Raw genomic sequence first — 23,863 nt, 5'->3', positions numbered from 1 at the left:
GATTGTTATGGATACTCTACGCTGGCTATAATGTTACTAATCACCAGCATTCAAATCGGTTTAGCGTTTAACGCTACAGTGCCACAGAGAGACAAAAAGCGGTTTATCTCATAACAACTCTCTTTTTTGCGTCGGGAGTTAAAAATATAACAAATGTATTTTATATATTTATACGACTTACAGCCGAAAATGATAAACTACATAAAATATTTACCGCTAGCATCATAACCAGGCACGGAGCACAGTAACGCAGGCGTGGTGGCGTTGAGCTGCGTCTCCGTGATGGAAGCTAAGTCCAGCTCAGTCTCGGCCTTGGCCATGTAGCCGGCGCCCAGTACTGCGGTAACTAGTTGTGTCGCTGCCGCAATCACACGGTCCGGACGGAACGCCTGGGGAAATAAGTGATAATAAGTATTGATAGGTGTAAATAATGAAGTTTTAAACTATTTAAGGTTGGGTAGCGTTATTTTTAATGCCCTCCTAGTATTTTGGCGTCTCATCAAAGTAATTTTTTGAAGGTATTTTTTAGTTTTTTGGGATTTTTTTCCGATGGCAAATATCATGAAATTACTTTAACTGAAATTACTTTTACTGCTAACCCGCTGTGGGTTAGCAGCGGTGAGGGAGTGTCAGACTTTTACTGACAAAAAATCCATCGTGTTCCTTCGTAGGCCTTTAACGTACCAGGGCCGCGGTAACTCTTTCGAACAATCCCGCAGCATTTTTGGGCTGGTCCTGTAGGGCGGGGCTCCTGTGAGGGCTATGTACCTGTATGAGCAGCAGGCGGTACATGGCGAGCGTGTGCGGCGCGGGCGGCGCGGCGGCCTCGCCGTCCCACAGCGTGGGCACGCACTGCTCCGGCGCCGCCTGCGACAGCCACGCCGACAGCTCCGGCAGCTCGCCCACCTTGTCCAGCAGACGACGGAAGTGCGGCAGTCTGGGACAACAAACAAGTATGGTGATGTAGGGGGGATATATGAAGTACTAGCAACATAGAGAACAAAATAACGCAAATTCTCCTAAGGCCCGAGTCACACCGGAATGATAGCGGCCGGCAGCTGTGCCGCGAGCGGCCGCGCGCCTCGCGCTTCTTGTTGATGTTTCCACCTGCAGCTGCCAGCGGCGACGCGCGGCTGACGAAACGACACCCGCGCGACCTTTTCAAGATTTTTAAATGATACTGGTCTTTTAAATATGGACTTAAAGTTGAATTTTTTTTCACGCTGAAAGTGCTGGCCACGTCGCTGCCGGCCGCAACCATTCCAGTGACTCGAGCCTAAGAAAGTAACGTACCAAGATACCGATGATCAAGGGGAGAGTAAAATGTTTACCTGGAGCTAAGCCTAGCAGCGGCATCATGCTGCTGATGAGTGAGTGGCTCCAGCGGGGATGTAGTGGACACGAAGCCCTCCTTCCCGCCGAGGAAGACGCCGAAGGAGCGGTCGAGCGTGTCGTCGGCGCCCGTGCCCTTCAGGTGTATGCGGCATAGTAGGAGCGCGAATGTGAGTCGGTCCGTGTGCAGCATGCCGCGGGCTACGCGCTCGTATACCACCTGCAGGAATCGTAGTCATGTAGACAGAGCTAACATTTTAAAATTTTATTTGAGGTATTGTTGCTTTACATAAACGAGAACTGCAAAGAAAGGTTTTGCAAAATAATAACCTATTTCTAAAGGAATGTACTTTAGTATAGCTACGATTTTTTGTATATTGTTGTTAATTAAAACACAAGCAAGTAAATAGTGGGTTTGATGAATGAAAGGACGATGAGACGACGACAAGATGATGACTTCTAATTTATTCTAGACAAAAACAAAGGCGGGGCTTTACATATTTCGGGCTCAAAATACGTGCAATAACCATGGACCGGTGAAATGCAGATCTGAAAACTCATATCTTTTTCCTTCTGTCAGGTCATTGACTCAACTCAATGAAACCACTTACCGCGAACAGTTCTTCAGTAATAATCTTGAGCCTAGCCGTGTAGTCGGTGATGCCGCTCAGCATGGGACATACGAGCACCGAGCTGAAGATGTCCAGGAACATCTTCAGCGAATACTGGTATAGGAAGTGTACTTGGTGGAGAGATTCCATCGTGAAGTAGATGCTGCTGCACGCCTGGGAAAAATACACAAAGTTAGTTATATCAACTACGCCAATAAAAGCATTACTATGCAAATATAAATCACACATTTTTTTGTATACAGTTTTTTTTGGTATATAGAATTAAAAAAAATAACGGTCGAATTGAAAACCTAATCCTTTTTGGGAAGTCGGTTAAAAACACAGAAAAAATATCGTTTTTATAGTAGAAAAATGGAAGATTATACCATTTTACACTAAGGCAAATCAAATCGTTTATTCGCGTTCATGACACATACAGGACACAAACTAGACAAAATCAACCAGTAGGTACTCACTTGAGACAAAGGCAAGTACTGCTGGCTAACAGTTTCAATCTCAGCGATAACTTTGTCGGTCTCCTCAACCTTCTGTCCGATATCATCAGCTTCCTTCTTCAGGGTCTCAAGAGTAGCGATCACCGAGTCATCGTCCAGAATCTTGCCTTTAGCGTCGTTCAGCGCTTGGAGGAGCGACTTCTCGAGCTGACGTAGACGGAGGTGGAACTCACCTGATTGAGGAAGAAGGGTTAACAATACATTGTTAATATTAAGTTATGTAAGTTTAACAGAGGTTCAGATTGAAAAGACAAAGACATATGAGCAGGCATAAGAGAACCAGAAAAAAAGGGGGGGGGGGAAGCTTCATAAGTAGAAAACAACAGTTCTTTTGTCACATAGTATGCCTATTATTATTTCAGCTATTTATTGTTCAAGTATGTCTTGTGACATTATGTAAGACGTACCTTGCAGCTTAAGCAGGTCGGATCTCTTGGTATCAATATCAGGCCGTTCAGCCTTGAGCACTCTGTGCAAGCACTGCGACTGTAGCGACGAGCGAGTCACGGTGAAGTTGACGAACGTCACACGGGAACACATGTCTGGAGGGAACTCCACTGTTGGATCCCTAAAAAAATAAAACTTAGATAACTCGGGGAAAAAAATTGATTGAGCCCTGAATACATTGCTAGATATATTTATTGAATATTTTTATGATGAATAGGCGTAAAATTGTTGCCAGTTTGTTGACTTACCTGGTGCTAAGGAAAATGACGAACGAAGGACTAAGATCGATGTCCTGGTCTCCAAGTGTGATGAGCACACGACCACCAGTACGGCGAAGTTCTCTGTTCAGTACCGGGTTCAAGATCGGATCGTAGTTCTCTACATCCTATAGAAAAAGAAGAAAATTTTGTTAAGAAAATACATGGCCCTTCTTTCAAGTGTGAAAAGAAAAAGGTGAGTCAAGTGAATCCTGGCTCGCAATAATTTGATTAAAATTTTTGAATATACTTATAGTGAATACTACACTAACTTGGATCTACATAAACACAGTTTTCCATAGTACTAAACAGAGTATTAAAACAAGAGGTACTGGATACATGAATAAAATATAATTTTGGTTTTCAATTTTAATTTGCACAGGTTTTTTGAAACCTGGTATTTGAATATTATTATTATTGTAGTTGTACTTACTTGCACAAGCAGCGGGTTACCAAACCGCAGTGCGGACTCCAGATTCTTTCTGAACGAGTCGTCGAGGAACGAAGTCTTGGTGATCTTGCGTTCTTTGAACTCGCGCATTATGAACTCTGTGGCCTGACCCGACGGGTCGATGATCAACGGGTAACGGTTGAAACGCTAAAGGAAGGCAGAATATTTAGTATTGAATCTGATTGAGGAGACATGAAATGAGCTCAGATTAGAGCTAGACATGCAAGTAAATCTTTTGCAGACTACCTGTAATAGGTACAGGCGCCAACGGTAGGTTGACCTGCTGGCGTCAAATTTTACCAAACGAACATCAACTTTCCACTATAGCGATAAGGTAGAAAATCGAAATTTGATCCATAGAGGTAGGTTGATGTACATACCTAATTATATTTTTTTATTTGTATTACGGGAAATAAATATGTTTTTGGACATACATTGATGATGTCCTCCTAGCCGATTATCGGCTACGGCGGCTGTTCTCATGTAAGGAGATTAGCCAACTACGCAGGACATATTATAGTGCACGAGCATTTGCGCATACACAGGTGCACTCACTATTCCTTCACTCTCATAGCCCGATGGGACGGTAATCCGACACGACCGGAGAGAGATCAGGCGCAGGACCGACATTTACGTGCTCTCCGATGCACGGGTGTATCAATCACCAGCTTCCAGGCTCCGGGCTGCTTTGTGAAAGTCTTCTAAAACCCATAAAGCGATTTCGGCCCGACTCGGGAATCGAACCCGAGACCTCGTGCTCAGCAGCCGCACTTGCGACAGCTAGACCAACGAGGCAGTTCATCTATAGAAATAAAAAATGATACTTACTCTCAACATAATAGCATTTTCCACGCATAACTCATCGGTGGGCAAAGCATTGGCTTGCCAACGCAGTCTCTCATCGGGGTTACTGAGGTACTCCGTGCGAGCTATGTCCGCACGGTACTTTATGTTCGCAGCCGCTAAGTGCGCTGTCCACGTTGTGAATAGATTTTGACGGTACTGGGGAATTCAAATTATTATTATTAAGTTAGCAAGATTTTATTGTTATTAGTTCACATAAATTCAAATTTATTTATTTTGCAAATATGGGTACATATTGATCTTATTAAATGAAAATAAAAGAAACAAAAATTATGAAAGACGTTTGAATTTCGGCACTTATTCTCTTCCTATCGATCGAATATAGAAATTCAACATTACTTGTATGGGGCTAATGTAAAATTATATCTATAGTAAGCAAATGAAAAGATAGATATAATATTGGAAACGTAACGGGGTTAATCTCCGTATCTAAGGCAAAAGATATGTCAATTGATCAAATATTAGGGTGCGTCCACATCTGGCGAATGTGCCGCGAATGTGCAGCACGCGAGCCGATTGCGAGCTGTCTGCGAGCTACGCGCGCAGCTCGCAGACAGCTCGCGCATTTTTGTTCGTGGGCCTTTAGAAATAGATGATTAAACTACTTACGTGCTGATCGAAGTATCCACCATAAGCGATGAAAGCAGCAGACAGTAGCACATCACCGACAATAGTGCTCATTTGTGAGCGGAACGTTTCTGAGCTGGACTCCCAACGTTCTCGCTCGATCACCAAGCTCTTCAGTAGAGCAATGGACCTGTCCACCTGTTTACAATCACATTAATGAATTAGCATACTCCATTAGAGAGAGTACATAATATCCATAGAGAGCAATTTTTGAACAAGCCTTTTTTCAATAAAGCCCAAGAGACTGCTTTAGGAGTAAATTGACAAAATGTTTGGGATCCTAATCACGGTGCTGCTTAAATATTTATTAAGAACTGAATAAATATCCTACCTTAGCCTGCACATTCTCCAAGTCAGTCTTGATGGCCTGAGCCTGACTAATAAGCTGAGCATACTCCTCCTTGTAGGACGCAATAGACTTCTCAAGCTGCGCGATCAGCTCGCTCACTTCATTGCCAGCCGTCACGTTGCTCTGAGCGCGATCTTCGAGCGCTTTGAGCTCGTTACGAAGAGGTTCCACACGTTTCAACATGTCTGCATATTCAATCTGTGGAAATCATTTTTCACGTCAATTATTTTGAATTTAGAACATAAGTTAGTGGTGATATATGAAATAGTCTTTGACTTACCTGAGCGATAGCCCATTTGACCATAGGTCCGCAAGCCATACTGGCCCTGTTCACTTTCTCGAAGTTGTAATCAGGGTTGCTCAGGTAGCGAGTCCTCATTTTCTCACGAACGTCATCACTGGTATACACACACATAGTCAATTAATATAAGGAACAGTTTCCTAGAGATGTAATAGTTTAACTTTATTACGTGCATCGTGCAATGTCAATGAACCAGACCATCTCATGAATGACTTTTGACCTTGTACCAGAGAAATTTTGACTTGTATGTACGACACGGTGCTTCTGCTGTCAGTCAAATTCATGTCATAGTTTAGAGCAGTTTTCAATACATAATAGGGGCATTTAACATCTGAATGCTAAAGAAAGAAAAATAAGGTTTGTCCATGAATTTGACCGACAGCTCAATTTACAGTTTCACCGGGTCCAACATGCATGTTGTTACTCCGCGATGAACCTCACTTTAAATATAAATCAGGACGTCACTTACCCACACAGCAAACAAAGATTCTAGAGATAAACACATTGCCTTCCCCTGGTCGAAGGACACATTAGATAGCAAAACAAACAAAAGTAAACATAATATTAAACAGAAAAAAAAAACAAGCTATATCACCGTCGGCAGTGAGTTTCTTCCTCGGCGGTCGGACATGGACATTATTTATTGGCAAATACATTCATGCGTCCTGAATGTCGTGGTAATAATGTACGAGTATGGTGTGTTCAGTGTAACAATGGATTTGGTCATCTTATATTGTATATTTTAGTAAAATAGTAGTGTGTGAAATTATTACTCTAAACTTGTTGAGAATGGAACGGCTGTATCAGTGATTAATGTCTACTTTTCATATTAATTTGTTCAAAATGTCTAGGTGTTCTCATTAATGTTCTAAAGTTATCAACCTACCACCACATACGTACCAATTACCGATACATGCGCGTGCGCCTTAACATCAATAAAAATGCATACAAAACTGAACATACCATGCGAAAAGCATGCAGCAAGCAAATAATTTTGCCTAACGTTCTATGCAAATTGCACTCGATTTTAATTTTGATTGAAATTAAACATATAAAATCGTGTGAAAGTAGCATTGGAATAATTTGCGATCCGTAGACCGCAGCCTTCATACCACCACCAAACAAAACGGAGGGGACAAGTGGGAGGGGTGGAAAACAAGCGGCGGTGCTCACGTTATGTCCTCGGTGGAGAAATTGGAGACGATGCTGTTGATGAAATTCTCTCGCATGATGACGGCGCGGATGGCCTTCCAGTCGGTGGCGTTCTCCCCGAGCAGCAGGCAGATGGACTCCAGCGCCACCTTCACGAGCGCCGGCGGATTGCCCATAGACCTCACTTCCACCAAGTGCTGCTTCTTTATAGATTTCACGGCTGTACGTTACAAAGTTCGGCGGAGTTCGGAGGTATTCGTGGATGTTCGGCAGCGCCAATGGTGTGTCGCGTCGCGTCCGTCACCAGCACGAAGCGAGAGCGAGAGAGTACAAAAAAGAGAGAAACAAAAAAGGCATTTAGCTGCTTTCTGTGACACATGCGGCTGGCGTTATTATTTAACGTTCAAATTACCGCTGCTACTAGCGCGGGTACTGAGGAAACCGTTCAAGATTCTTGAGACCATAATTTTTTATACACAAATGATTACAATTTCCTTCAGCCCCAGATCGCTAAAACGTAAATAAATAATTTTGATTATTTTTTTCTGAAAAGGAACGGTTAAGTAACGTAATGTTAAAACAAAATGTTAAATGATTCACGACGATGCTTAGCGGGGTTAGTCACGAGTATTCACTGTATATTAGTGTGCCTTACATTACATAGATGCCATTTTACATTACAGTGATAACAGCGTTACGTTTTCTTCTATATTAATAACAACAGTCACATAATGCAAGCGAGCTTAGCTTATTTACAACAACATAGTTTTCTATAGAATTCATTCATAACAATAAAAAAAATGTATTAAGAATCGAATACATTTGAATGTTTGTTTTGTGTCAAAACTTAATATATAAAAATTTAATGCATAACATAACAATCAAATAAGTTAACATGGTAGGTAATGTTTTTGCCAATAAATACGACTAAAGGTAATAAAACTAAGAAACACTAATTGCTATCTAGGATGTTGATCTCTAGAACATTACATTCATAACAAAAGTTTTTTTTTTTCAAAAATGTCTGTAGAGATAGTATGTCGTTTGATGTCACACAGCTGTCGCACGTTTCAAATAATTACAGAAAGGAAACAAAACATCGAGGTGCATCACAGAAAATCATCAAATTCTTACAACAGACACTTCTAGACACTACACTCTTCACCCGTTAGCGTTCCACGGCTATTTGGGGATCACATCTAAAAGAGTGAAAGCGACTTGTGCCACAACAAACAAGAAACTACGACATGCTATCTCACAATGGAAATAATTGATACAACTAACGTGATATTCTCAGTCTCGAAGTTAACGATTGTGGATATGAAGTTGTCCTTCATGACGACGGAGCGGATGCCCTTCCAAGTGTCGCCCTTCTCCCCGAGGAGGGTGCAGATGGACTCCAGCGCCATCTTGACGACGGAGGGGGGGTTGGCCATGGACCGCACTTCCACCAGTTGCTGCTTCTTGATCGAGCGTACGGCTGTTTCATAGGATTGTCTCCGGGTTTAATACTAAATGTCGTTTTAGTCAGGATTTTTAGACTTCACTTTTGTCGACTTGTTATTTGAATATTCTATTTGATTTATGAGCGTACAAAACATTGAAATGAAGTCTCATAATGACTAAAACGACGCTGCTATAAATTATAAATTATATTGATCTCTGAATAATTTTTAACTATTACCAATACAAACATTGCTTTAAACTTATTTTTTGTGCTTCTGTATTCAGAAATCAATTTGTATACAAAGAAAAAAAAATATTATGAAACATTGAACATACAAACAAAATAAACGAGGCATCTTTCTTGTGACTGCAAAATACGAATATTAGATCAAACTACTGACAAAAAGTTAATCAATAAAATCAGTATTGTCAGCAACAAACTATTGAATTACTACTACACTAATATTGCTTTAACAGTGACTAAACGAAGTAACGTCGTGGTATTCACTTTGGACATACACAAATAACATGGATATGGGGAAACCGGTTTTAGTATTCCAAATTCAAATATCATGAAAATCTGACAAAATAAAGATTATTCTATATTTAAAATTGGACGTAGTTATGAAGAAACGTTCCAACCCACTGTACGCGTAAATGCTTATATCTCAAATTAAACTTGAATTTGAGATATAAGCATTTACGCGTTTCAGTTGTATTCTTTTTTATTCTAACTAGTAAAGGTACTAGAGGTTTTATTGTTGAATTATATTGAGTTTAGATAACCATATGCTAAATTTTAGGCTGTTCAATCACAATAACTCGATTTCAGGTGACTTGTGGGTTGGAACGTTTCTGCATAACTACGTCCAATTGAAGGTAGATATATAAAAATGTTCAACGAAAACCGGTGTATATATCGATGAATACCACAGAGTCATGCGAGTAGAGGAAAGAGTCAAACCATTTTGCGCCTCAATGACGGCGGGCTCCACTTGTGCGAGGTCCGCCATCACGTCGCGACGCTTCGCTTCGATCTCCTTCGTTTGTTTCTCTAGAGCCACCTAAATCATAAAGTAAATAATGTTCATTATCTATACATATAAAGAGATCTAATATGTATAGAGGAAAGATTTAATAGTTTGTTTGAAGCTCCAGAACTATTGAACCGATTTGAATAATTCTTTCGCTGTTAGGAAGCTACACTATCTGCGTTGAACATAAGCTATGTTTTATCAGAGTACAACAAAAAGTTTGCCCAGGTCGCGGATGTAACCGCTGGTAAATAGCTAGTTCTTGAATAAAAGTATCAATATTTTTTCGGTCCCTTTAGAATACTTTTTTAAAGGTGATGTGTATTACCTGAATTTCTTGACTTTCAACCTTCTTCTTTTCAGCTTCCTGTTGATCTTTTACCATTTGACGCAGTTTGGCGTTGGCAGCTTCGTTCTTTGCTTGAAGTTCCTACAAAGAATGTTCATACATAGATTATGCTTCTTCAGAGCTTCAAAATAATTACATATATGTGATAGTATTTTTCTTTTCCCTGCTCTGTTCCCAGTTATTTGGGGCCGGCGCAATATACGTCATATAAACATCTACTCCCTTCCTACTCAAGTTTGTTTTTCAGGCAGTCAATCCATCTTTCCTTCGTCTACCTTTACCTTCTTTTATATCCTTCCACATTCATACTTAACTCACAATCTTTGGTTAAATGGGGAAATGTAAGACAATTGTGTTTAAGAAAGTTATAGGATAAAAAATTTAAGACATTTCTAGAAAGAACATTTACCTGTGATTTAACAGCAAGACTCTTCTGCATCTCCTCAACCTGTTCGACAGTTTCGGCGATCTTGCCCAAACCGACGTTCAAGTGAAGTTGTTGTTCTTCCAAGTCGGCGCGCTTCTCAGCGTATAGCTTCACCATTTGTTGGATGAAGTCCAGGTAATGCCTGTTTTCAAGGTAAATAGTATTTTTTTAGAACCTTACAAACTCAAAAATATGTTTTTGGGAAGACATTGTAAGTTGTTGTGAAAAATTCGAATTAAAAACTCATTGGATGGCATGAAAAATAAAGATAGCTAAAGGATCTGAAAAAGTTTTGGAGATGAAACAAAAGACAGTCTGATAAACAAATCAATGTCATGTTCATGCATGATACTTCGTCTGTCTTTTCTTTTTGTCAGTCATTATTGTAGAACATTTATAATACTTACCCCCACAAGTCTTTTAAAGATTCTAAGAGGACCTGTGACTGCAAGCAAACTTACCTAGGTGTAATAGCCATAGTACGGTTAGCCCTCTTAGCTAAGCTGGCATTGGCTCTATGTAAGGTCTGGTGCACATAGACGCAGGCGATCACCACGGCCTCGCGGTGTGAGGGACGCTCGCCAACATCGCCACAAGCAGACGGGAAGCTCGATAATACCCCAAACAAGTCTTAGGGGACTTTAAGTGGACCTGTGACGAACAACTTACCTAGGCGTAATCGCCATAGTACGGTTAGCTCTCTTGGCTAAGCTAGCATTGGCTCTGTGTAAGGTCTGGTGCACATAGACGCAGGCGTTCACCACGGCCTCGCGGTGTGAGGGACGCTCGCCCACTTCGCCACAAGTTCATGGGGAGCCGATAATACCCCAAAACAAGTCTAAGGGGACCTGTGACGAACAACTTACCTAGGCGTAATAGCCATAGTACGGTTGGCCCTCTTAGCTAAGCTGGCATTGGCTCTGTGTAAGGTCTGGTGCACATAGACGCAGGCGTTAACCACGGCCTCGCGGTGTGAGGGACGCTCGCCCACTTCGCCACAAGCAGACGGGAAGCTCGATAATACCCCAAACAAGTCTAAGGGGACTTTAAGTGGACCTGTGACGAACAACTTACCTGGGTGTAATAGCCATAGTGCGGTTGGCCCTCTTGGCTAAGCTGGCATTGGCTCTATGTAAGGTCTGGTGCACATAGACGCAGGCGTTAACCACGGCCTCGCGGTGTGAGGGACGCTCGCCCACTTCCCCACAAGCCGAGGGGAAGCCGTCCGGCGGTGAGTACTCAGCCGAGTCGAGGTCCATGCGCTGGGTGAATTCTTTGCCCACCTAGAAGGAAAAGGTTCAACTTATACAAAATGTTTTTATATTAAGTTACATTTCGTAACTTGGTAAAGATTGGTGCAGGCTGTAACGAGAATGGCTTTTCGCTGTTTTCTACTTTAATGTAAAATACATTAAAAATCATTTATTCATAACAAAATTAATTTAGGGTTTGAATGCTTAAACAAGAATACCTATATGTTCTTGTCCCCGTATAGTTAATTTCCCCTTTGTAGTGAATGTTGTCCTTATATAGGGAAAACATTATACATTAGTAATACTAACTTGGAACAAAGCTCCATCGCTCCAGTCTCCGAACCAGTTGAGCACACATCTGTTGAAGAGCGCGGGTGATGTGGCCGCGCGATCCTTCAGGCCTTCCGACGACGGGTTCATTGTGAACACCACGTGTAAATTGCGCATCACTTGTCCGGTGAACCTAGATTCATAATAATTAGGTAATTAGGTTAGTTATTACACAACATGGAGGACTTTGAGGTCTTTGCAGTGGAACAAAATACGCTAAAGTAAAAAAAAAAACATTACAAATAATTAGAAATTGAATATTATGGCTTTTAAATTTGGAAATTGTTGATAATTTCTACACTTACCATTTGTACAATTCATCGTTGGAATCCAACATCAGTCCTTCCCTCTGAGCGCCTTCTTTGCATTGAGTCATAAGAGCGGCGAATTCATCTCCTTCGAATAATCCAGGTACCTATAACATTATAGTAACCGGTTAGATATAAATCTTGACAAGTTTAAAGACATACTCATTTCAACACACTTGAGTGTCAAAAAATTACAAGTATCAAGAAGATCGTAGATGATAACAAAAGATTCATTTTATTTGAATTGATGTATATGCCTTACCTCTCCGTTAGCCAGCAGAGTGTTCATTCTCTCGAGGAAGCCGCTGTCCAGCACATTGGACTCGTCCAGTATGAAGGCCACCTTCTCATCGCGACAGCCAGCTCGACGGAGCACTGAACGCAGATCTTCGTCGAAGTCAGCTCCGGTGTATTTGTTGTGCACCTTTAAGAGGGAATGCTTTCAAATCATTAAGTTCAGATTTCCTCGTAATTACGAGTTAGACGAACTCTCTGGCAACACCCCGTTGGCCTTGAATTTACATCAATTAGTTTTCTACTAGCTGCAATCTTCAATGACTTATTTTCTCTGAAGGTTTCATTATAAGCCTAATATATAGCTTATAGCCTTTCATATAGCCTATCTAAGTATCCCCAAAGTCCCAATATTATTTAGACAACATACAGTCGCAAGTCTTCATTTTACAAATAGAATCTATACATCTCATGTGGATATTCTGCGTCCGATCTGAAAGAAGGACCAACCAACATATACACATCCAAAACAGTATCCCAAAGACTTACCTTAATCTGGAAGATGCTAAGTCCATTCATCCATGCGACAAAGCGACTGAGCGTGGTTTTACCCGCGCCCGACACTCCGATAAGCAACAGATGTCCTTGCGGCTGCCTGAAGATACGGTCGATACGCAGCACGTGGTCTAGTACCTCGTCGAATAGCACTAGAGGCACGTCTAGTTCTTCTTCGTAGAATACCTTTGAAAGGAATGGATTATTATTATACTGGTTAGAATAAAATTAAATGTTGAAATAAGTTTCGGGGGGTGACTAAAATAAAAATTTAAATACGGTTAACTTAAAAACTTTAATTAGGCATGGTAATAAGCTTATTTACTTAAGCTGACCAGCACGGTTTTGGTGATTACTTAACTTGATGGAAAATTATCATAATACCGAAGTGTATACTTTTATTTTGTCAAGTACAGTCAACTTCAGGTCAGTGGTAACAGTTTTATAGGAAAATCGCACTTATTACTATTGAGTTAAGGTGCATGACAGTTACCACTGATGTGCAGTCTACCGTACATGATTATTTCTTTAGGTGGACTTTAAAATGATTATTTTGGATCTGTGTTGCATATTGTTTTTGTGCTTTTATGACGAAGCGCGAAGAATAGGCCTCACCTTCAATCTAGCCTTGACGTATTCACGCAGTTGATCTCTGAGCACTGGCACATAGTCCTTGCTGAGCCAGTTACTGTATAGAATAGGACGAGCCAATGCTTGTTCTCTATTAATGCCTGAAATACCAACATACAACGTTAGAGACAATTCAACCTTCAGAGAGAGGAAATAAAGTTGAAATTAGAATGTAGCATTAACCAACATTAAGCATTACACTAAATTCAACCTTCAGGGGGAATAAATAAAGTTGATTTTCGAATGTTACCTGGGAAGAACATCATAGCGACGTTGTCGATGTTCTCATCAGTCCACTGTCTTTCGGCGTCGTCTACTAAACGATCTTGGAATAGACGCAGAGCTTCGTGAGCCCATAATCTTACTAGACCTTCCACGTTCAGGTTGTCTAGTGGCCTGTAAATAATATGAAAATTAAGAGAGAGATATAGAGGTTTTTATTGTAAGGAACTATAGTTGAACAAAGGTATGGGTACTGCTATTCGTATCAACAAATAGAAAATTGTTTTATATATTAGTTTATTTATGTATAAAATTGTTTTATTTATGTATTGTATTTTTATGGGCCCTAGTTGTTAGAAATAAAGGAGAAAAGAAAATGGCCAAAAAATATACATAGGTACACACTTAAATATCATGGCGAAAGTTGCATGAATAACGGGGCACAAAACTTGGGTACGTTTATGTTTCTCTCAGAAATTGTCGATGGGAAGAACATTTTATTCTACTTCTTTCGTATCCAGTCACAATATAAACTTATAACTGACGACATTAAAACATAGCAAAAGCAAATCCTTACCGAATAGCCTCACAAATACCGCGCACCCATCGTGTCATCTCTCTAGGCGAGTACACGTAGTGCGGCTGCATGTCCTGCGTGAACCGCTCCTGCGACGCCAGGTATAGCTTCACCATCGCCTGTGTTAGCGGCTCCGCGTAGCCGCGTAGGGCAGGCTGCATGCGTAGCATGGCGCGGGTGAATGTGCCGTAGATCTGTTCAGGGAGCGGAATTGGGTGTTCAGTTAATATTTATTTTTTGAGGAAACTGTAGGGATAAGCTGGACACGTAGTGGGTTAGAAACATAAATATATTCGAATGCAATATTCATCGTGATCCAGCAGCAATGCTTTTCAAATGTTTTGAGCGAGATGAACTGCTGAACGTGAAATCGAATGGCAACGACATTATACACCATAAACCACGCTACGATTTTTAGCGTCATTAATTTACTTGTGTCTGACTTATCACACGAGTCTGCAAATACCTTGTTTAAAAATAAAAATGTTTGACTTGTACTGATCCACTTACGCCTATGTAATTTTCAACATCCAAACAAACCTTCAGAATATGAATGTACTCCTACAAAGATAATGTACTGTACCTGTTCAAGTGAAGTTTCTCCGGGATAGTCAACGTAAATGACGGGTACGTGACGCAGCAGTCGATGCGACAGCGGCTTACGGCCCGGGTCGGTGGGCGGGTTACACGCGCCCACGAATTGTATGCGCTCGAGGTGTACCCAGGAATGATCTGCGAGAAAAATAATTTTATCAGAACTATGAAAACTAAAAAAGTACAAAAAAATACTTTAGGATAAGTTTAACCACTCTAACGTCCGGGCCGCGCGACCGTTTCTCTCTCTAACGTCCAGCCGTGCGCGGCGCCCGAACCGCGCGCGACTCGCAACATCGTCGTAACAAAAAACATATACAGATACTGAACCGTAATGGCTAGAATAAAGAAAAAAATACGAAAAATATGGTTAAAGAATACAGATCAAAGTTAATGATATTTTAAAATCGTTAGTTATAATCGCTATTATAATCGTATGACGCTACTTTTTTCTTGGATACTGTACTATCCACGGACGTCAGAGTGGTTAAGTCATAAAAAGATACGATCTTACTATGTTTGAATGTCAAGTTTGAGTTTACATTAAACTGTGATTTGACAAGATACAGCTATCTATTGCCATATGAAAAAAGTTTAGAGTTCAGGTATTCGTGTCGTAAAATACCTGCATTTAGATATATGATGTAGGACACTTTTATTAGTAACATTCTCTGCCAAAACAAAGTGAAAACGTAAGAGACACCATTACAAAATGTTAACTTACCACTGGCTCTGTAGAAGCCCTTATGTTCGAGCAATTGTCGCAAGAAGGAGATGACGCGCTGTGTTCCGTATTGATCCATATCCGGCAAGTTGATTTCGTCGCAGAACAATACCAGCCATTTGCCGAGCTAGAAAGGAACACGGAAACTTGTTGAGAAAGTTTCAAATATTGCACTATAAAAATGGAAGAATATGTACATCAATCCATTCGCAGGTTGTATGAAAGAAATCACTTTTCCGATAAGAACGCTCATTGTGTCACCTTATACCTAAACTACACATATACATATTTTATTTTATATAAATTGGTATAAAGAATAAAGAATCTATCTATCCAATTTTTAAACTAATATATACAATTTTATCTAAATAAGACATACTAGAAACTAATCTTATGTAAATGAATATGAACCAATATCAAACTATAGTACAATCTATCTCTTATTACATAAGGTCTGATATCGATTGACGAACTCATACCTGCACAGGAGCCAGCACAACGCCGTTAGGAGTCTTCCTGTATTCACAGTAATGGTCGAAAGTCTTCAGCAGCAGCTCAGGAGTGGTGGCCGATGAGAAGTTCAGACCGACCACTTCCATGTCTGGCAGAGCTCGGAGCGCAGAGAATAGGGTCATTGTCTTACCCGAACCGGGGGGACCGCAAAGCACTGTGGTACAATAAAACATAATTAAAATGACTTTTTGTAAATAATCTTTCTCATTAAGGTCGATAAATAGTAATCAAACCGAGCGACGGAATATTTAAAAGCTCTATGCATTTCTTAGATGATACCAAAAGACGTTTACTACACAAATACAGTAAACACTATACTCTATCCACGGAAGCAAGAGCTAAAAGGTAAACAAAGAATGACAGTTTTTCAAGATGGCGGTATAACCCGACCGATGACAAAATACACAGATACTGCGAACATTTTACACAAAAATGTGACGTTTTGTCATCGGTCGGGTTATACCGCCATCTTGAAAAAGTGTCATTCTTTGTTTACCTTTTAGCTCTTGCTTCCGTGGATAGAGTATAATAAAGAAATGAGCCAAAATGACTAACATCTATGAGTCAGCATATAGTTTCTTGTGGATTTCAAAATCATTTTGAAATAAGTAGGACTATATGTAAAGTATATATGTAGGTATATGTAGTATGTGTATGTGTGTATAAATGAGTAGGTCTTCTTCCATACTCTACTATCTGCCGTCGTCTCACAAGTAACATTCTCTCTAGCCATATTGAATTCCACACAATCCATCCATCAATTATTTGAAGCAAAAAAAAATGAAATAAATAATGAAGTTTTACATACCCAAAGGTTTATGCTCAGCCAGCCAGGTGTATAGCAGCGCCTCATGTCGCACGGTATCAAGCGTGGGCACTACTACATCGGGTGCGGCCACCTTATGCGTCTCCACTTCTATCTGAGGCACCTTCGCCGACCATGGCACCCATTCGCCGGTTATGCACACCTATAAATTGAGGTTCGTATTTAATTTTAATCAGAAGTGTAGTCTTAAGGTATTAAACCAAACATTTTGATCGCGATTCTAGCAGACAATAACTTTTGACGGTCAAAAGACACTTTTTACAAAGATATTTTCATCCGTAAAGGAAGGATGTCGTGTAACTTTATTGTTTGTATTGCATTGGAGCGACGTTAGATGTTTAGTTGCAAACGATTCACTTTTATTGACAAAAATCTTGTAACCTACGTATGAATTACATACCTCAAAGTCAATAATGTGCTGATTCGCGCCACAGTTCGGCAACTGCATGGTGCTCGCTGATCGGATAAAGTCACCCAGTTCATTGCGATCCTAAAATAAAATCAAGCAATAATTATTAAAATCTGTCCAATAAAAAATACGACTCTATTTCAAAGGCAGTAAGGTTGTCATTACCTTGAGTTTAGCGTCACCAGCAAATGACCACAGTAGAGAGTATACAAGCCACTTCGGTACGTAAGCTTCCAGTTGTTCGTTGGTGATTGGGAAGTCTGGGTGCTGACGGTTGTAGGCTAAGATGTTTCTAGAAGATAAAAGTAAGTTTTTATGATGTGAACTTGAAATAATCACAATTATGGTGTCAATATTCTATTTTCATGGAAAAAACTGCAAATTGGAAACATTAATACAGTTAAGGAGTTGACATTTTAGTTAAGTAGCTCTATCTCTATCCATAAACATAAATTTGAAACATAATGTATCAATCGTACATAAACGAGTTTCTTACCTGACACCACGGTTAAGCATAGAATGCAGCGACGAAAGCGCTCTATGGCGCGTAAAGTCCATGATATGGTCGAGACTGACAGCACGTTCTAAACATTTCACTACTAAGCCATCGCCGAAGAACAGAGGTTGGAGAATTGCGGCTACATCTCTTTGAGTCTGAAAAAAGGTCAATACATTAATTTTGACATATAATACGAAAATTATGAAATAGTGTGTTTGATTATCTTATACTTATTCTTTGTATTTAATTTATACGCACTTGCAAAGCAGGAGACAAGATATTTTCAGTGGCGGTTTGATCACCGCCAGCGGTTGGAGCGGCCATGACGATGCTGAAAGAGTCTTCTTCTCCATCTTCAAGGGGAATATTCCTCAACCTAAAGTAGAAAAAGGGCATTATAGAAGGCTAGTTAAAGTTGATATATCTATACTAGTTGGTAGGAGCTTTAAGTTACCTCATAAGATAGTTTTCGAAGATCATCTCGGTGGTAAGCACGTCTTGTGAGAACCAGACCATACCACAACGGGAGACGGTAGCTAGGGTAGCGTATTTCAGATCTTGTACCTAATATATACAGTACACGTTTAATAAATAAAATTCATCCTGTGCTCAAATAAAAGCCAATTTGGTAATTATAGTCGAAGGCATAAAGTTCGTTTTCCCTTACCTCAAACATAACTCGAACATTAGGAGGCAGTGACAGACGTTCACCGTTGGGCAAAGTGAGCAGCTTATTATCGTCAAGTACCGAGTTCAAGTTCTCAACCCATTCAGGGTCTACATCACCATCGAATATGATCCATTGACGTTTGTTGATCTCACCACGGACGTTGTCAATGATTTTCCTATAGAAATGAAAAAGGAAACAGGCGAATGGAAGCATATAGAAGAGAAATATGTAGATATTCAATACTTTGAGGTTCAAAACTCTAATGTGTCCGTATTGAATGCCTTACCTGAGGATATGTGTGAAAAGACCATCAGTCCATTCACGAGTGTTGGGATCCAGTACACCATATAGTGTTTCCTTGGACATCGCCTTCGGATCAATGACATGAGCCACACCTTCAACGCCTTCGTATCTGTATAAAACAAATGTAAACTCCGTTAAAATAAAAGCATTTAAAACAATATCATCGATTAAAATCGCTAGATGGGGTAACGGGACATCTTTGTTAAAACACGCTGACACTTATGCAAAAATGTAGTTTCACAGGAGAAGCATTTAAACTTTGACTTCTCATACAACAATGAATAAAGAATATGTAGACGAGAAATGAACTATAATGTCAATTTTTCGTTCTACAAATGTAATGTTCAAGTAAAGGGGGTGCTTTAGAATGTTTTTAGATGCTTAACTCATTTTTTTTTGCAAAAGTGACAGTGTCGTCCCGGGGGAACACATCAGTTAAATTCGACGTATCTTACCTCTCCAACGCCTTCAGTAGTACGCGCCAAGCCGTCGACTTGCCACTTCCAGACGGTCCCACCATCATTAGACCATGGTTCAACTTGCAGATTTGGTACAGTTGCAGAACCTGTTCATAATAACTCATGTTAGTTCAAAGTTATAACAGATTGATTCATAATTTCTCATATCGAAGAGATTATGAATCACATTTTCTTCCATTTTGCACAGAAGAGTAAAAATGCCAGAATAAGTTATTGTTGACTAACATATGAATATATTTGAATTTGAATTACTAAGGGACAAACAGTTTTCTGTAACGCTAAAGAAACCTTTGTTTGTGATACAAATAAAATGATAAAGATAAAGCCCATAGTTGAAAATTAAAATACCTAAGAACTTACTAAGACCCTCAAGAGTATTGGAGCTGTGATTGAAATTGAAAGATGTTCTGAAGTTACTTTCGTAGGATTACGAATAAAACTAGCCATGTAAATTCTTGCCTTGAACTTGAACACTATAAAGTTGTGTAAGCACAAGACTTATTAACAAACTTCAGCAATATTAAACCCTAATGCAATGCCACATGTTTCAGAATGCTTTGGCATTTCCAAATTCAAACAATTTAAAAAATTAACATCTAAAAGTACCTGAGGGATGTTCTAAGTTCAATATTGCTGATATACAAATACAAAACACTAACAACAAGAACTAGTTATAGCGAGATTTTAAAATAGGAACAACTAAGACTGTAAAGTAGAAATCCAAACAGTGACGTGGTTTGACCAGGTGTGTAGTGGTGTGTAAGCTTAGAATGAAGTACAGGTCGTCGTATGTGAGTGCTGGCTGGAAATACACGGGGTTGTCAATCAATGTAGTGCCGTTTTTTTCTTCAGCAGGGAGCAGCCTGAATGAAGCCAGTGTCTTTTGAGGGAAAATATGATTCCATTTTGAAATCGGACAGTAACTATCATTTCTATAAGGCTTTTGTTAAAGACTTTACGTCATTAAGATGTTTGTTGGTACTCCATTAATTTACAACTCCGTGATGGAAAACACACACATATGCAACAATGTATAGACACAGAGAGCACACCCACACCGCGGGTCACTGACCTTCTCGATCCACGTGCTGTGCTGCGCCCGCGACGAAGCGCTGCGCCTCTACGTGCCGTTAGCGGGTTAGCATGGAAACGCATACGCATTCACACTCACGTACTACCGTATTATGGTCGATATAATAGGTAATATGGGTATGGGGAGGCTGGCTTTTGCTTATATATTTTTAAAATTATACTATGATAAAATAAATTGAGAATTAAAGTTCCCGCAAAAACCAGCCTCAATGTAAATAAAATGAATAAAGCAAAATGTTAAATTGTTATGATTATTATCGCATGAAATATATTAATTAATAATTATTATTATTTAGTTCAATACATTATAATATTTGTCGTCACACCATCACCTCTCCAGTTAGGATGATTCATATAATTATGGATGTTACATGTTATATAATAAATCAAACGATGTGCATATACAATGGACCTGGTGTTCAAACATATTGACTGTGCAGTCAATGAGATGAATGTTATCAGTTAATTCCTTGACCAGTTAACTTTAGGACTTATTCACTGTAAAAAAAGTGTTCTAACACAAAGAAATATAATACCTTATCCATCCAGGTTGAGCCTTGCTCGTCGCCCTCACCACAAACGAGGAATTCTTCGGCGCATACTGCACGGATTTCATTCTTCAGTCCTGTTAAAAAAAACAGTCGCTGTCACTTCGCATGTTACAACAATCGAAGTATATCTTGCTTTACAAATCTTGATACTTGAATTTAGAACAATTATTTTTCGCAACTTACCAGTCATCTCAGCCCTAGTGTACCCAACGTTGGGGAAGACATCGTTGAGCAATGAGAACAGCAGCGGTATATCTTCAGCAACCAGCTTAGGCACCATCGTCTCACAGACGGATTGGATCAAGATGTCTTGTTCCGGCAGAGATTCGGCTATCGAAGCTTCGTCAGGCACCTCCGTACTACGTTCAATTAGATTCTCCTATAATACAAAGGAAATGGTTAGTTTTTTGAAAACCTCTTCTAGTATAAGGCGCTCTTTTTTCAAAGCACACGTTCGACGGAAGAGAGACAAAATATCGAGACACGCACAACAGTGAAATAGGGCAGTTGACTACTTTTAAACATACAAATAAAGCAAAAGATATTTAAAATTACAAAGAAGTATTAAATCCTAGATCTTACATATTATGGTAGCTATTTTCATGCTATACAGAATGTCATATAGATTCAAGTTTTGAGATGGTTCTGCGTAATTACTGCGGGTCTTGTTTTAGCAGATATATAAAATGTTATATTCTTTGTAAAACATTTACATTCAATCTTGCAGATCCATCCCAAATTATAAGCAATAGAATATGAAGTATCCATTTAGTGAAACAATTTTGAACCGCATATAATTTCGATATTATAAATACCTAAGATCGCTTCAAAAAAAGTCAACTACCGTATTGTTTAGCTTACCATATTCTGAAAAGATTTTTCTAGTTTCTGTTTGTTCCGGGCATAAACAAACAAAACACGTTTCAATTTATTTAATGATCATTCAATCTAAGTAGGAAAGCCAATTGAACCATCGTGGTTTTTGCCAAAAAAGAGTAATTCTGACGCCAGTCTAACCAACGGGTATCGGGTTGCCCGGGTAACTGGGTTGAGGAGGTCAGATAGGCAGTCGCTTCTTGTAAAGCACTGGTACTCAGCTGAATCCGGTTAGACTGGAAGCCGACCCCAACATAGTTGGGAAAAAGGCTCGGAGGATGATGATGGTTTTTGCCAAAAAGACATAATTCTTTATGAGGGTATTACGCGTTGTCTAGCCACATTATAAAGCTGCAGTCTACGGTAGTATTTACCTTGATCTTCTGAATGCGATCACGCTTCACGTTACCAGCAGACACGAGCACAGATTTGAGCGCTCGAAGTCCGAAATCGTAGTGAGATTGGTTGGACAACTGCTCGTCACAAAGCCTGCAAGATAACAACGTCGATGGTTATCGGTCAGTAAAAAAATTACAACACAACATAAGCAATATAAATACAACTGTAATATTTTAGAAAAATTAAACTGAATGTCATAATGTCTTATTTAAAAAAGCGTCATTCTAGTGTCCAGTGACGAGAGCCCTTTCGACCATAATATTTTAGAAATGTGAAGGTGACAATAGAACTAGTCTGATACAAAAAATAAAACAGTAGGTATCCGCCAAGTTGATCCCTTCATAAAATATTCTGAAAAGCCATCACATATACTCACTTGAAGAACGGTACGATCTTGCAGGCCAATTTCTCAGCAGTCCTGAACCCTTGACTGAACAGCATCACTTCGGCAATCAGCTGCCTATCCGGGGTGGTCATGGCCAAGCTTCGGAACAACTTCTTCAAGTTATCGGGCAAGTTGGAACGGCCCGCGTATCCAGGGTTCATTGTGATGAAGATCGCCATGTCTTGGCTGACACGGACTTGTTTGCCGACTAACTCCACTGTTATGGACTTGGCTGGAATATAATCATTTTTTAACACAAGTGTAGAATCATCGGCACGAATCATGAGCGCTGACCTTCACCTGCGCAGAAGTGATTTATTAGCAAAGAACCAATTCCGAGTGACGGCTATGACGCGATGCGCTGCGGGCCAATCACCGCTTTAGCCCGCCCCCGCTCCTCACCTCATACCACAAAAGGGACCCAATAAATTACTTCTGCGTAGTTGAAGGTCAGCGCTCAAGATTCGTGCCGATGATTATAAGGGTTACAATTATATTATTAGATTATAAGGTTGACAAACACAAGCCTGAATTTTATTTTTATTGATTTTTATTACATTGAGAACTTACCAGTGTTGTCACCTTCTTGGTGACTCTTGAGAGCCTCCTGAATGGTTTGCACTTGCTGCGATACGGCTGACAACATTCTCTCTTCCAAACGATTGAACTCGTCGAAGCAACCCCAGGCACCCACCTAAAAGATTACACAAGTGTTATTTGTGTTCTAGAAGGCCTTTGAACTATTTGTTTTTTCCTTGTCTGTGTTCTGTGAGTGTTAAAGTCAAATAAATAAATAAGACAAAATTCTAGTTTACCTGACAAAGACCAACGAAGATACGGCCCATAGCTTGGAAGTCGAAGGTTTCGTCACAGTTGAACACCAATACGAAACGACCGAGTTGGTTTCCGAGAGCTTTCACCGACTCAGTTTTACCAGTACCGGCGGGACCTAAAAAAGGCAAATACCATATAAGCGAATAGAGGAAATAGTGGCTGAAAATGGAAATCAACATATTATATAACACAGTCATCTCCCGAGCCTTTTCCCTACTATGTTGGGGTCAGCTTCCAGTCTAGTCAGATGTAGCTGAGTACCAGTGCTTTACAAGGCGCGACTGCCTATCTGACCTCCCCAACCCAGCTACCCAGGCAACCCTATAACCATTAGTTAGACTGGTATCAGACTAATTGGTCAAAAATGTATGTTGTCAATTGGTCATCAATGATGTTCAATGACTGCCGGGGCCTACAGTAAACGTGCCCTCTGAAATA

The 23,863-nt window shown here is 40.0% G+C and overlaps 1 protein-coding gene across 1 annotated transcript in view; it reads right to left on the bottom strand.

Annotated features, from left to right (window-relative positions):
• The window catches only part of Dhc64c (Dynein heavy chain 64C), a 53,967-nt gene that overhangs the window by 5,153 nt on the left and 24,951 nt on the right, over positions 1-23,863 (bottom strand). Inside the window, 43 exon segments of the mRNA XM_064038754.1 lie at positions 215-389; positions 769-937; positions 1,332-1,552; positions 1,944-2,117; positions 2,420-2,631; positions 2,866-3,026; positions 3,154-3,290; positions 3,596-3,760; positions 4,442-4,615; positions 5,087-5,242; positions 5,436-5,651; positions 5,734-5,851; positions 6,928-7,126; positions 9,317-9,416; positions 9,715-9,816; positions 10,145-10,304; positions 11,237-11,445; positions 11,725-11,878; positions 12,051-12,160; positions 12,316-12,477; positions 12,837-13,028; positions 13,458-13,573; positions 13,723-13,868; positions 14,272-14,465; positions 14,855-15,003; positions 15,590-15,716; positions 16,069-16,256; positions 16,911-17,070; positions 17,329-17,418; positions 17,503-17,629; positions 17,834-17,991; positions 18,095-18,212; positions 18,291-18,400; positions 18,504-18,681; positions 18,793-18,918; positions 19,265-19,374; positions 20,361-20,408; positions 20,917-21,005; positions 21,115-21,310; positions 22,182-22,296; positions 22,583-22,823; positions 23,162-23,285; positions 23,407-23,540. Of these exon segments, the coding sequence (XP_063894824.1) occupies positions 215-389; positions 769-937; positions 1,332-1,552; positions 1,944-2,117; positions 2,420-2,631; positions 2,866-3,026; positions 3,154-3,290; positions 3,596-3,760; positions 4,442-4,615; positions 5,087-5,242; positions 5,436-5,651; positions 5,734-5,851; positions 6,928-7,126; positions 9,317-9,416; positions 9,715-9,816; positions 10,145-10,304; positions 11,237-11,445; positions 11,725-11,878; positions 12,051-12,160; positions 12,316-12,477; positions 12,837-13,028; positions 13,458-13,573; positions 13,723-13,868; positions 14,272-14,465; positions 14,855-15,003; positions 15,590-15,716; positions 16,069-16,256; positions 16,911-17,070; positions 17,329-17,418; positions 17,503-17,629; positions 17,834-17,991; positions 18,095-18,212; positions 18,291-18,400; positions 18,504-18,681; positions 18,793-18,918; positions 19,265-19,374; positions 20,361-20,408; positions 20,917-21,005; positions 21,115-21,310; positions 22,182-22,296; positions 22,583-22,823; positions 23,162-23,285; positions 23,407-23,540 (6,510 nt within the window).

This window comes from Helicoverpa armigera, chromosome 17 (assembly GCF_030705265.1).
Source record: "Helicoverpa armigera isolate CAAS_96S chromosome 17, ASM3070526v1, whole genome shotgun sequence".
Classification (NCBI taxonomy): Eukaryota; Metazoa; Arthropoda; class Insecta; order Lepidoptera; family Noctuidae; genus Helicoverpa; species Helicoverpa armigera.
Note: the sequence above shows the minus strand (reverse complement) of the source record. Positions and strands in the feature narration are given on the sequence as shown.